Source organism: Echeneis naucrates, chromosome 1, assembly GCF_900963305.1.
Source record: "Echeneis naucrates chromosome 1, fEcheNa1.1, whole genome shotgun sequence".
Classification (NCBI taxonomy): domain Eukaryota; kingdom Metazoa; phylum Chordata; class Actinopteri; order Carangiformes; family Echeneidae; genus Echeneis; species Echeneis naucrates.
This window is the reverse complement of record NC_042511.1, coordinates 1,569,098-1,583,294: the sequence shown is the minus strand read 5'-3', so window position 1 is coordinate 1,583,294 and position 14,197 is coordinate 1,569,098. Positions and strand designations below refer to the sequence as shown.

At 44.5% G+C, this 14,197-nt stretch overlaps 1 protein-coding gene across 1 annotated transcript in view; it reads left to right on the top strand.

The window, feature by feature from the left end:
* Positions 1–13,266, top strand: part of LOC115052197 (slit homolog 1 protein-like) — a 42,149-nt gene extending 28,883 nt beyond the window's left edge. The window contains exons 23-38 of the mRNA XM_029516232.1: positions 66–137; positions 391–462; positions 848–919; positions 1,969–2,132; positions 4,142–4,266; positions 4,602–4,696; positions 4,900–5,039; positions 5,129–5,222; positions 5,364–5,501; positions 5,644–5,872; positions 5,970–6,100; positions 8,480–8,634; positions 8,719–8,930; positions 9,560–9,684; positions 9,964–10,172; positions 10,824–13,266. Coding sequence (XP_029372092.1) covers positions 66–137; positions 391–462; positions 848–919; positions 1,969–2,132; positions 4,142–4,266; positions 4,602–4,696; positions 4,900–5,039; positions 5,129–5,222; positions 5,364–5,501; positions 5,644–5,872; positions 5,970–6,100; positions 8,480–8,634; positions 8,719–8,930; positions 9,560–9,684; positions 9,964–10,172; positions 10,824–11,089 — 2,299 coding nt within the window. The 3' untranslated portion in view covers positions 11,090–13,266. The remainder of the gene's footprint in view (positions 1–65; positions 138–390; positions 463–847; positions 920–1,968; positions 2,133–4,141; positions 4,267–4,601; positions 4,697–4,899; positions 5,040–5,128; positions 5,223–5,363; positions 5,502–5,643; positions 5,873–5,969; positions 6,101–8,479; positions 8,635–8,718; positions 8,931–9,559; positions 9,685–9,963; positions 10,173–10,823) is intronic.
* Positions 13,267–14,197: the final 931 nt, after the last annotated feature.

Below are 14,197 nucleotides of genomic sequence, written 5' to 3'. Positions count from 1 at the left end.
GTTATGTGATTGATTTGTGTATCCAATGGGGTTAAACTGTGTGTGTGTGTGTTTTCTCTCTGCAGAGATCTGAGCAATAATAAAATCAGCTCCCTGTCCGATGACTCCTTCTCCAACATGAGCCAGCTCACCACACTGTGAGTCCGAACACACAAATTCATACAAAACAAACACTGTTCAAATAAAATGATAGTTGTCGTTATTGGAGGCGGGTGTGTGTTTGTGCAGTTCATCAATAAAGCTGTTAGTTGTTCTGACTGCGAACATAACAAAATCAGCTGATTTAATATTGAAAACTAATTTTCTTCTCAGCCTGAGGAAGGCTGACAGAGACAGACAGATTAAAGTGTGTGTTTCTGTATTTTATCTCATTATGTTTTCTCCTTTCAGCATCCTCAGTTACAACTCGCTGCGCTGTATCCCTCCGCTGGCCCTCGGCGGCCTGCGCTCTCTGAGGCTGCTGTGAGCTCACACACACACACACACACACACACACATCTTTCTTCACCAACCAGCTGCCCCCCCATTTGTACTCCACGGATGCCTGTATATCTTTAATGCTGTCCTTCGATGAAAAACATACAATATTCACCAGCACTTGTGTTGGAATCCACAGCTTCTCTCCCACCTTGCCTGATACCTCAGATACCCCCGCCCCCCCCCCAAATCTTGCCTCCTCACATCCACAGCCTCTGATTCTCTCCTAACTCAAAACTCACCCACTTTAACTTCTATTACACTCCATTCTTTCTTTAACGTATGCTGATTTTATTTATTTACTTATCGGACGATGTCTCTAAAGGCGCTCATAAATGAGTGTTATTATTATTTTTGTTATTGTTTTCAGCTCTCTCCATGGAAATGACATCTCTGAGCTGCGGCAGGGCATCTTCAGCGACGTGGCCTCTCTGTCTCACCTGTAAGAGCTCAGATAGAAACGTTCATAATGGCAGCACCGGCTGAATGTACAGCGTGTCATACGTGGCTCTGGTCAGATTGAGTCCACTTTAAAGTGCTCTCCTGCTGGATTGAATTAGCTGGAAGGATCCATGATACTATTGATCTGATCTGTGTGTGTCTGTACATTCAGTATCATCATCTTCAGTCAGGCGTGACCCGTCAGAGTCGATGTGAGGATCCACAGTTAGTGAGGAGGGAGATGGATGATGGTGGTGGGGGGGGGTCTTTATTTTTCATCCTGTTAAACGTGACATCATCCTCCGTCCTCATCAGCCTGATCGGGCTGTAGAGCTGACCTTTCCTCGCCTGCTCAGCTTCATCAAGACTCTTGATGATTCGGGCTTACAGGAGAAAACGTAGGTCAAAATGTGAAGGACGTTTTTCTACCATCAGTTTTTCTTTAAAGGAGCTCTGAGTTCAGCCTGCCTCCAGCGGTGGCTAACCAGCTGTCCTGGTCGTCCCTGATAAAGTGGTGATATCATCTCATCTTTGAAATCTGACGATGTCTGAAGCTGTCAATGATCTGACGTCAGCTGTAAGATGATTCAAGATTAGATTATCTCAATTTCAGACTGAATAATCTTCATTGTTATTCATATTGGGATTAAAGAAAGAAGCTCAAATCACAAACTTCAGCCAAACCTCACAGATGTTTTGGTTTTAGAAAGCGTTCAGTGAAACAAACTTTAAACTGAAACCACGGCAGTTGACCAGAGAAGGACTGAAACAACCTCTAATGACTGTGTGTGAGAGAGAGAGAGAGAGCGAGCGAGCATTATGGGAAGAGCGACGTCTGATCCACATTTATCTGATAATCTGACTAAGTCAATCAATTGACTTGTCTAAATGAATATCATTAGGTGTGTGTGTGTGTGTGTGTGTGTGTGTGTGTGTGTCACTGTGTGAGAGCTCCACCATGTGGCTTTAAAATTCTGTGCAGGTCAAATTTTTGTGACCATCCATTAACACACCCCCCCCCCCCCCCCCCCCCTCCCCCCTCCCCCCAAGAGCGATCGGTGCCAACCCCCTGTACTGTGACTGCCGCCTGCTCTGGCTGTCGGACTGGGTGAAGAGCGGCTACAAGGAGCCGGGGATCGCCCGCTGTGCCGGCCCCCGAGGGATGGAGGGCAAGCTGCTGCTCACCACGCCGGCCGACAAGTTCCAGTGTCTGGGTGAGTCCGGCCTTCCTCTGCCCTCCTGCAGACGTAGCATTCGTCTGAGACAGAGGACACTTTTCAGTCACTCATTTACAGTCAGGTGTGTTTGGACCCCACACAGGCATGTCTAGGCTTGGGGTTCAAACCCAGAACCTTCTTCCTGTGAGTCCTAACCTCTGCTCCACCATGCCGATAAGTTTTTTCCGGTCTTGGTGGATCTTTGTCAATGACATTTTCCTTTAGAAGGCTTTTATGTGTCTGACTTGGTTCTGAACGGGTCTTTAATTTGAAACTTTTCTTTCTTCCTGCAGAACGCCTGAGTAACAGCAGTGCTGCACAAACAGTCTAACATGATATTATTTAAAGATGCCACTCACACTTTAGTTTCCATCAATCTTTTTGTGCAACGTCTAAAACAGCGAGTTGCTGATTGGGCTGCGAGATAAGAGGGATTCTCTTCGTCTTTCGTTCTTTTCTTTTTTTAAATTGTGGATTAAAAAGCTCGACTAAAACACAACCAATTAAAGTTGTGAAATCATGAAAGGTGAACAGAGATGAATTCTTTAATAGGTTTTGTGACAACTAGAAAAGAACAAGGATGAAGAGTCAAAGTTGTGTTCAAACAGCATCGACTGACAGGTTAGAGGATCCAGACTCGCCCTCCTGACGGTGTGAATACACTGTGAACTTTCCAATTCAGAGCTTCTATTCTCCATCGCAGGTGCTAATTGTTGTATTTTTAAACATCCAAATGCATTAGCACTGTAAAATTCATTGAGATGTCTTGCTATAATTAAATATTCTCTACATGAAGCGTTTTTGCAAACAGGACGGCGTCTCCTCACCACTTCAGAGCACCGTGTACGCTTCATTTCACTTCGTACCACTTCACCTTTTCCTTAAACAGAGCGAAGTGACAGCAGCAGAATCACTCAACTGTCTGGAACATGTCGTGAACTTTCACACAACACGCAATAAAGAGAAGCATTTACTTAGTTTGTGTCTTTTAAAGTTACTGGAGAAATAGCAGCCCACAAACCGAACCAACAGGTGATGAGACTTTTTCAATAAAAAGACGGGAAACTGATTTAAAGGAATTAAATTATTAAAACAGGACAACTGATGAATAAAGTCAACACAAAGATCTGTTTCTGATGGAGGAGTTTGACTCCACCTTCTACTGTCAGAAAGGAAAGTCTTTTCATTTCCATTAAATAACATTTTAAATATATCACATTCATGAACATATAATGCTGGTTCATTTTTCTGAGTTCACCTCTGTCATATTAATATAATTTACCTTTTATATTAATGGGCCAAATAATCTGGGATTGAAATTTGATCAATTTTGTGCATCTTGAAGGCAGAAATCTATCAAAATAGCTTCAATTTACAGCTTTTTCTTTCTGTTGTCCTTTTGCATGCGGAGCTACATTTTTCTTCTTTTTATTTGTGACTTTTGCAGGATTCAAAATGATCTTTTGATCAGTTTTACTCACAGATGTTGCCCCCCCCCAACCTGTCAATCACCATGATGACTGACTGACGTGCTCCTCAGGTCGTTCCTCAGCTGACGGAGGCGTCGTCAGTCATGTTCAGGTTCTCCTCCATCAGGTGTTTGTTGCCTTTAAACACAAGTCGTGTCAAAAGCAGTAAAGTAAAATATAGCGACATATTTCCTGGGATGTGGCCAAAGCAGAGCAATTAAGAGTGATGTGGGGGAAAAAAATGAAAATACAAATGAGTTTCAAATGACGGGCTGAAGGAGAGAGAACAATAACCATTTAAATTACAGTGTGCTGCAAACAGTATTTTGAGAATCCAATTTTCAGCCTGATGTCATATAATTATTTTTTTTCTAATCCAATTTTAACTCATTTTAATTATCATGACAAATACTGATAAATCCACATTAAAAAAAAAAAAAAACTAGGAGCCCTTATCCTGTTTTTTTTACCCTCCAGATGTGACTCCTGACCAGTTTACTGTCACTAACTGGCCAATGTGTGTGTTTGTGTTACCAGGTCCTGTCGAGGCGTCCGTCCAAGCTAAGTGCAGTCCCTGTATGTCCTCCCCCTGCATGAATCAGGGGCTCTGCCAAGTCCACCACACACAGTCCTACACCTGTACCTGCAAGGCCGGATTCACGGTATGTGTGTGTGTCTGTGTGTTGCGTGCTGCAGAGAGGCTTGCGTGATCTCTTTAGCGCCTGCCTGTTTTTGTTGGCCCCTTGTGTCATCCAATCCAAAGGTTTTCCCCCCTCGGGACACACACCAATCCATTTAGACACCCACAGCTGAAGGTTGTCAAACCGCTGATCCAATATTTTTATGTGTTTTCGTGTTGACGGTGATTATTTTGAACCCACATCTGTCTGTGATAATCCCTTCAAATTAATCAGTTGACCCGATCTAATGTTGTGTGAGTCAAAAGTATGCTCCATATTCTGTGTGTGTGTGTGTGTGTGCGTGCGTGGTACTTCAGGGGAGACACTGTGAGACTCCGGTTGACGCCTGCGTCAGTAATCCCTGCACCAACGGAGGAACCTGCCTGAGCGACGAGCAGACCAGAGGGTTCAGGTAACAACACGTCTGTCTTCTGTCCTTCAGGTCTGAGCTGATTTCAGCCCTGAAGAGGAGGACACATAATCACGTCTCATAGTGTGGACATGTCAAGTATCGACACACGTCCTGTTCTGATCAGAGATTAAAGAGCACAGTTGTCACATTGAACCTGCTGGTTTGTTTGTGTTTGTGAGTATCAGTTGTCGTTTGTCTTTAAGCTGTGCGTGTGCGTTCGGTTTCCACGGTACATTCTGCGAGGTGAACATGGACGACTGTCAGGACCACGGATGTGAGAACGGCGCCACCTGTGTGGATGGAGTTGGAAACTACACCTGCCTGTGTGCTCCAAAGTACACTGGTAACGACGCCGCCATGCTTCCGGAGCCGGCGAAGCTTCCTGTCTTACAAACAGACAGCTGATCCTTCATGTTCTCCATCTGATCACAGGTCTGTTTTGTGAAGAAGAGGAGGGTGTGTGTTCTCCAGGTAGAAACCCCTGTCAGCATCAGTCCACCTGCATCAGCAGTCCTTCGGGCCCCAGGTGACAAAACACACACAGACACACACCTCTTCATCACTGCCAGGCTCAGCAGAGTTTCAGATGCAGCTCCCTGATGAAGTAAAATACAGACACACAAACATGAACAAAGGCAAGGTTTGCTGAGCTGTGTGTGTTTTCCAGGTGTGTGTGTATTCCAGGCTGGGTGGGGCCGGACTGCGGTATAGATTATAATGAGTGTTTAGATCATCGCTGTCAGAACGGAGCTCAGTGTGTCGACCATCTGGACGGATACAGCTGCACCTGTCCACAGGGATACAGGTACTGAGGACAGGAAATACAAACGCCAGGATCTTTGTATTTCCTGTTTCGTTCCTATCATCCAATCAGAGCTACTATGGTCAATCTACAGCGTCAGATGTGTTCTGATCTCCTCTGTGATGGCTGTTTTTCCTTCCTTTAGCGGACAGTTCTGTGAGGCTGCCGTCGCTCCCCCATCGCCCTGCCAGCTGGCTCAGTGTCAGAATGGCGCCCCCTGCGTGGAGAAAACGGGGACCGCCACGTGTCAGTGTCTGCCGGGCTTCGAGGGCCTGAGCTGCGAGAAGCTGGTCAGCGTCAACTTTGTAAACAGAGATTCTTACGTTCAGCTCCAAGACGTCAAGAATTGGCCTCAAGCTAACATCACCTTGCAGGTGAGTCCGCCTCTGTCCGGACCTGACAGGTGACGAATGACACCAAAACTACTCTGACTGCGAGAGCTTTTGTGTGTGTGTGTGTGTGTGTCATCAGGTGTCAACAGCAGAGGACAATGGGATCCTGCTCTACAACGGAGACGACGAGCCAATCGCCGTGGAGCTCCACGAGGGTCATGTCCGGGTTACCTATGACCCTGGAAACCAGCCCGCCACCGCCATCTACAGGTTGATCCAAACACACACACAGCTGCAGATATAGATGTTAATGACAGTCCTGCCTTTGTGGACAGTGATGTCAACCGTCACGTGATCCAGGATTTGAAATCTCTTAACAAAAACATGGGATGAAAACGCAGACGCAGACGGGTGTGAAAAGGAAAGCTGCTGCTGATGAGCCTTTAACCTTCATTCTGACTGTAAGATAAGTCAGATTGTATTGAAATCTACTCTCACTCTACTTGCTCTACTAATTGTTTTCCCGACGAGCTTCTGGTCTGATAATCGTCTTTTTAGATCAGCCAGACATTATGGAACACTGTGAGTCAACGATATGAGTTATATTAATTCTCAGTATGATATTGTCTATAAAAGGAACACTGTGAGGTTTGGCAGCCTTTATTTTACGCTCCATTGGCATGGCATTGGTTTCGTGTAGTTACTGTTAGCAGGCTCTAACAGTACGGAGCTACAGCAAATCCAACCAGCCTGACGGTCACGTTGTTCAGTTTTTTCTTTAACTCTTTCAGGGAGAAACTGTATTCACATACAGCTTTTCTAGTTTATCAACCGCTCAAAGAGCCTCATGATGTTGTATCCACACTGTGTACACATTCACTAGGGGGATGGCACAGCATTGGGAGCAATTAAAGGCTCACTGGTTTGCTCAAGGACACATCGACACGCTCTGCAGAGGAGCGGAAACTTCCCGTTTGCATTTCTGTACTTAAGGCTCATTGTTTTTATTTTTCATTCACATTTTTTGCAGTATTGACACATTAATGTGCCTTTCTTCCTCCATAAATAGGCGGGATAAACATACAAAGGCTTTTATCAGCTCTGGGTGAGAAGATGCACAATAAGAGCTCCACTTGTTGGAACCAAGTGTAAATGTTAAAGTTAATTTGAAGTGTTGTCATCCATTAGATAACACCACCTGGTATGGACCTTTAACGTCCACGTTTAGTCCATATGGGACATTTAACCACAACACTGCAGCTGCAACTTGATTAGCGAGCTCTCATCATCACATTTTGAAAGCAGAGTGCTGATTGAGCCGAGTGACGGACCAGACTCCTGTCAGACACTCAGAGCATCGGGCCGGAGCGGCTCCTGCTCAGAGAGAATCCTGCCGCGTCCAGGGATGTGGACGGGCGACGTCGGCCGTGTGGTTTAATCACGGCCGGAGGACACTCTGAGATGAGTGTCCACTCCATCGGCTGTCGAGTGCTTAAATGTTTGGATGGTTCACTGTTAAGGAGGAGGAGGTGTAGCCAGCTGGCACACACATTGAAGCCATTTGTGTGAATATCAGCTGTGAAGAGGAGATTGGGATTATGGTGATCACACAAAAGACACAAAAGAGAGGAATGTCAGGGGAGGGTGTCGACGGCTGTGGGTTTGTTGTGTGAGGCCAAATTTAATATTACAACGTTCATCACCAGACCGAAGCTGGTTGGTTGGTTTTATCAAAATGCACCGAGGTGGTTGTCTATTTATGTTCCAGATAATAAGACACAGCTGTTTGTGTTAAACTTTGGAGCTGGTGGGGTCTTTCTGTTCATTTTGTAAGTGCTCAGCAACACATGGAGGACTGAAGCTGACGTTTAGGACATTAATGAGCTTTTTGGAACCTGGTGAGCACCACACCAAAGAAATAATTTTGGAAATTAACCAGATGGATACAAACACATGAAGCCAGAACAGATTTCTGAGGTTTAGTTGTAACTTTGTTTTTTGTTGTAAATCTGCCCTCATCTGCTCCTTTTTTTTAATGTTTGGATGTTTTAAATCTATGGCCAAGTTTAGTTTATCAAAAACCTTTACTGAGCGTGTAGACTTCAGGACATTTACTTTTATATCCAGCCTGTTGTTTTATTACCAAACTGTTTTGTATTGAATGAATTTCAGAAATATTAAACCTTTATGTGATATTCTTCAGCCCCATAGCAACAAATTCGTTTCGGTCGATCCTAAACAAGCGCTGAGGTTTGATGGCCGGCATTATCTGTCAAACTGTTCCCGGCCCAGATATGGAACCCCAAATTGCTCCAGATGGTCTGAGCAGCACCTTGAGTGGGAATGGGAAAATGACAGGCAAATTGCAAAGAGCAAAAGATAAAAGGGCCAAGAAAATTAAAGCCATTTATAGTGACACCTTTTGCCATCCATCCTTTTAGTTTGAGCGTACGTTCTTGCCCTTTGTCTTTTCTCTCCTATTTTAGTCCACGAGGTGTTATGGGTGTGTTCGGGGGCTGAGTGCAGCAACAAAAAGAGGGCTGTTGAATCTCATAGTGTTGAGTCTAACATGCAGCTTTAAAAGGATGGTAGAAAATCGTTCTTTCTTTGGAAGTTTGATTTTGATATAGATTGTGTATCCCCCCCCAGCACTGAGACAGTGAACGACGGCCGTTTCCACACAGTGGAGCTGGTCACCTTTAACCGCATGGTGAACCTGTCAGTGGACGGAGGAGAGCCGATGACTCTGGACAGTCAGGGCCGGAGCCAGCTGGTGACAGGGGAGGCCCCTCTGTATGTGGGAGGTAAGATCTGGACTCGGGGGCTGGAGAATCTGAATCTGTCTATTTTCCGAGCAGAGGTTTATTTGTAATGTCCCTTCTACCCAGGTATGCCAGAGGAGGTAATCCCAGCCTCTCTGGGTCTCTCCTCTCAGACCCTCAACGTGTCCAGTTTCCACGGCTGCATCAGGAATCTGTACATCAACCACGAGCTGCAGGACTTCACCCGCGGCCACATGAAGCCCGGGGTGGTGCCGGGCTGCCAAGCCTGCCGCAAACTCTACTGCCTCCACGGCATCTGCCAGCCCAATACCGCACAGGTAGGAGAAGACAGGGCACTTAATTAGGAACGAAATCTCAGAGGTCTTCTGAGAAACCAGTTTGACACAGATTCATCTTTGGAAATCAGATTATCACACAGGAAGTAGACGTTGAATATGAGCAGAGTTACTCAGACGGGCTGCAGTGATCAAATCAGGGTTGATTAGCTCAGCATCAAATCACCACCAACAGTCTGGACTGTGGATTCTGATCCAATTCCTCTGGTCAGATCTAAATGTCCTGTATCCCTTGTTTATCATCGTGTGCACATTGTTGTGAGGTGATTTTTAAATGTGTCAGAATTATTATTGAAGGGTGACAAGAATCCCATATTAGCTCTATCCCCCTTCCAACCCTGATGGATCGACAGATGGGAGGACTAGCAATCTATTTTATTTCTTATAGAAAGTCACAGCAAAAAAAAAAGAAAAAGAAAAAAAAAAGTGGCATTTCATTTTTGACAGCCTCTCAATTCTCCTGATGTGTCGAAAGCAGAGGCCAAAATTGTCAGTGACAGAGGAGAAGGTCACTGCTTGTTGACGAATACTTATTTTGTTCGCGGTCTTCCTGTCTTCAGCTTTTTCTTTTCCTGGAAGTGTTGCTGAAATAAACATGTCTTTCCTCACAGGGGCCGCAGTGTCACTGTCAGTCAGGCTGGACCGGACAACACTGTGACCAGCCAATAACAGGAGGCCCCACCGGTGTGGATGCTGTCACCACGGCAACTGGTGCGTCCCCGTGTGAAGGCAGCAAGTGAGTGTTGTTCTGGCATTTATCGACATTTCAGGTTTGTAATAGATTGACATTTGTCCTCGTTACAAATAAAAATTTTCATTAACAGTAAGAAGAGAAAACTAAAGCTTTTTCCCCCCCAAGATTCTGAGAAGATTTTTACCAACATGAGACGTCATCTCAGTGCAGAATAAATTGGAGAATACTTGTTTATTGTTATCATTCATGAAATCCTGTCAACAGAAGCTAATATCTTTGGGGTTATTTTGTCTGTCTTGTCTTCGATCTGTTTTGTTCCAGGTGTATGAACGGCGTATGCGTGGTGCTGGACGCACAGACGTACCGCTGCGACTGTGAGGTCGGCTACCACGGCACTCTGTGTAACCTGCAGGGGGAGCCAGCGGCGAGCTGCCGGGGACTGAAGTGTCTGCAGGGCCGATGTCAGGAGACTGAGGACGGAGAGCGCTGCGTCTGTCAGCAGGGATACACCGGAGAGAGCTGCGACACAGGTCAGGAGGAGAAACCCTTCTCCGGATGGTCAGGGCCAAAATAACCTGTACTAACACGTTGTCCAATCACAAGTAGTTCTTGGTTGTGACATCACAAAGTTCCAGAAGTCCTGAGGGCCGGTTTTAAGGCTCAATTTGTGAATCCGGGCTGCGAACATTTCTCTGTGACTGAGACCTTTGATACATTCACTGCATTAACCCTTTAAGACCGTTCGCATATCTATTTTTAAATGCTGGTAGAATTGCAACCAAATAAAATAGAGCAATACATTTTTTTCATATGAAACTGGAGGAGTGATACTTTAATACCCAGCATTCAGTGTGTCCCAGAGAGCTGTTTCTTTGCGCTAATGGCTTTTCACAAGTCCAGTAAAAAGCGCAAACAACGACAATATTGTAATCTATTCTGCAGCTGTTTACAGCACTTCCACTGATGGAATATTCACCATCTCTTGTTTCATAGATGAACATGGTTTTGTACAAAGACTTAGACACTAGATTGCATTATTGTAAATTGTTTATTTTAGTGAACATGCCATCTTTTTGCATAAAAAATTGTGTATCTCAGAAACTAAACAATGAACACACTAAAAATAACTTTTTTACCTGTAGACCACATGGACCTTTAACCATCCCTGACTCCGCCCACAGAGTCCCCCTGCAGAGGTGAGCCAGTGAGGGATTACCACAGGCTGCAGCGTGGCACCGTCCTCTGCCAGACCTCCAAACCTTTCTCCTGGGTGGAGTGTCGGGGCCGCTGCCAGACAGGAACTGAGCCGGGCGTTGGCGTTGGCACCCCCTGCTGCGCTCCCCTGAGGGTCAGACGCCGGCGGCTCGCCTTCGAATGCGACGACGGGACCTCGTTTACGCAGGACGTGGAGAAGCCAGTAGAATGTGGCTGCAAGGAGTGTGTGTAGCACTGCGGCTGTGAGGGTGCGCAACATACACACATGCAGGCCCACACACATCCAAACACAACACACACACCAAGCTGAAGAGGTGCACACACTGTAGGGATCCAATCACTGATGAAGACATTTTTTTGTGTTTGTTTTGTGTGTTTTTTTTTTTTTTGCGCACAGACATGGTTTTGTAACATAAAACGGTTCTTCCCTCCTGAGACATGAAATCAACGAGTCAACCTCATCGTCATCTTCCTCCTCTCCACCTGCGGCGGAAACCTGCCGCACTAACTACCTAACTCCACCTCGTCATTAATACTCGTGTGTTGAAAAGCCTCTGTATGCCTTCTCGTATGTGTTTCTGATGTGTGGCTGCTCTTCATTCCCTCCCGGTCTCAGCGGCAGAGGGGAGCAAAGGTACTAATCTGAGACATTCATGAACTAAGGTTTTAAGTCAGATTAAGAAAAATCACTCGCAAGCAAAGATCTCACTGACGGACGTCATGTGCAGGCGTGACTGCAGACACCGTATTTCTGCTCCACTGACGACAAGGTTTATAAAAAAGTCGCTAAAATATGAAATACAGAACATTTTGATCAAGTCATTTTTTCTGCCGCGGAAATACAACCAATCTAAATGTCAGGATTTCTATGAAAGTTTAAGCTCAGGGCAGAATCTTATTCAATAGATGGGAATTAAACATGTTTTGTTTGATCACATTTACAGAAGTTTTCTGTCCTCAGCTTAAACTTTCATGATGTTGAAAGAGAACAGATTTGGGTTCGTTGGTAAACACCGACGACAAGGCGACGTCCGCCAACGAGCACTTCATTTAGAGCTGGATGTTCCACTTCCTCTGACACAACTGAACACAGCTGGAAAGGTCAAAGGTCACAAAGTTCACTGGGGACAGCAAAGGGGCCGTGGCACAATGTCCGATTCATGGGGCTGGGAGTGTTTATGAGTGTGTGTGTTTCTGTTCTTTTTGAGGACTGAGAGTCAGATGAGTCTGGATTTGGTTTAAAGGAATCAGGTTCAGGTTTAGGTTGAGAATTAAGAATAAATACGTTTTCGGTTTTGATAATGTGTTTGAGGAGGACGACTTGGAAAAAGAAGTTCTTGTTTTTAAAGGATGGTGCACAAATATTTTCTAGTTTTCTCTCCTCTTCTACAAACATTTTCAAAATCAGACACTCAACTTTTGGAGTTTGGTGGTATTATTGTTTCTGATAGTTTTGGTCCTTTTTATTGTAGCCGCACCCACATTGATCTTAGTGATTATTATTTTTATTAATAAATTAATCTTAAAATTTCCTATTCTGTGGTCATGAAGCTCAAGCTAACTTGGAGATGAATTGATTCTCACAGAATGAAACATGAAGTGGGAGATAAAATACTTGAGGATGTTTGTATGATATTTTTAATGGGACCTAAAGATTAGATGATTTATGGAAAATGAAATTTGGCTCCTGCTGATAAATTACATAAGAAAAACTTTTAAAGATCATTTTGTTATCAGCAATAAAACATGGTGTATTGAAGAATGCACAACGTGTTGACGACAGTCCTCATAATAAAAGAACAAAAGTGTGTATGTGTGTGAGTGTCACCGTCCCTAATAATGAGCTTCATTGTGATGATTCCGTGTGTTTGTCCCAATCAAACGCTTCCTCTCCCATTTGTCAGAAGAGCCAGTGAACACGTCGTCCAAATGCCACACAGAAAATGTAGCTTTTATATATGATGACATGTAATTTATATGGATGTGAAACTAAAATAAAACTGTAATATTAAGTTTTAACATGTTTTTATTTGTTGTTTTTTTTAGCTGGTTATTTTTTCATAAATCATTATTAAACTAATGTAGCTTTAATTACCATTATTATTATAATAACTGGAATACATCTACACACAGTAACAGCCTAACAGATTGTAATATATATAATGAGCTAATAATACGTTTGAGTTTGTCACAGTATTTTTATATGTTGAAGATGATGTTGTCTCTGTATCATCTGTAGACTGTAGCTGAATCTTTGTTTTTAAGTTGCCAAAAACACAAACAAGCAAAAGTATGCAGACCAGCCGTGCATCGTTCATGGGACGAGAAAAAAAAAAAGAAAAACTCATGTATTGGTTGGTACGACAAGTAGTGCTTCTTTTTCCTATTTATTTAAATAAAGAGCTGTTTTCTCCTCCATTGCTTTCCTTTTCCTTCCATCTTTAACCTTGACACTGGCTGTGCTCCTCTTGTTGTTGTTACTTTGACCTTTGACCTCACTGTGTCATGGCCATCTAGCGTCCGGGCCGAGTCGATGAGCAATGGCAGCTCGTAGAGAGAGGGAGGAAGACAGGGACAGAGAAAGAGATGGTGAGGGGAGGAAGGGAGACGGTGGAAGGAAGGAGAAGAAAGAAAGAGGGATTTTCCACGAGGGAGGGTGGGGGGGGGTGCGCTCTGAGACTGAGGCCGTTTAATGAATCAGTGATTTATTCATCCCCTCGTAACCATAAAACATAATATATACCCCCATCGGCTTCCACAGAGACCCTCCTCCCCCAACACACACTCGGCCTGCTCTCCACTGAACACCTCTGCAACATATCCACAGGCCTCCCACCCCCTCCACCTCTCCTTGCCGCCATCTTTACCCCTTCCCCCCGCCGCTCCTTCCTCTCTTTCTCCCTGCGTCTTTAAAGGAGGATAAAAATCACAGCACCTTCCCAACCCCCAATTCCAATAAAGCCTCCAACATCTACACATTGACGGTCTGCTGTGCACAAAGGACACACAATGCGCACACGCATTATAAAAAATGATTGATACAGAATAACTGAGATGTTAGTGTCCTGCCTGGAAAATGTAAACAGACTAATTCAGAGACAGTTTTTCTGCGAGAGAAGAATTTATCTTTGGCGAGCCAAGAAGAAAAGAGGAAATGTTAGATCTCTGAGGGAGAAAAGGATCATTAAACAGATTCATCTGGCACACGCCAACAATAAAATACACAACCGGCTGATAATACAGAGGTGTGTTCGTGCTTGCTGCTGTGTGAGGAAGTAAAAGCAGGCAGCTGAAGTTGCACTCTGTGTGTTCATTTGCAGTATTTTGCGTTTAAACCGCT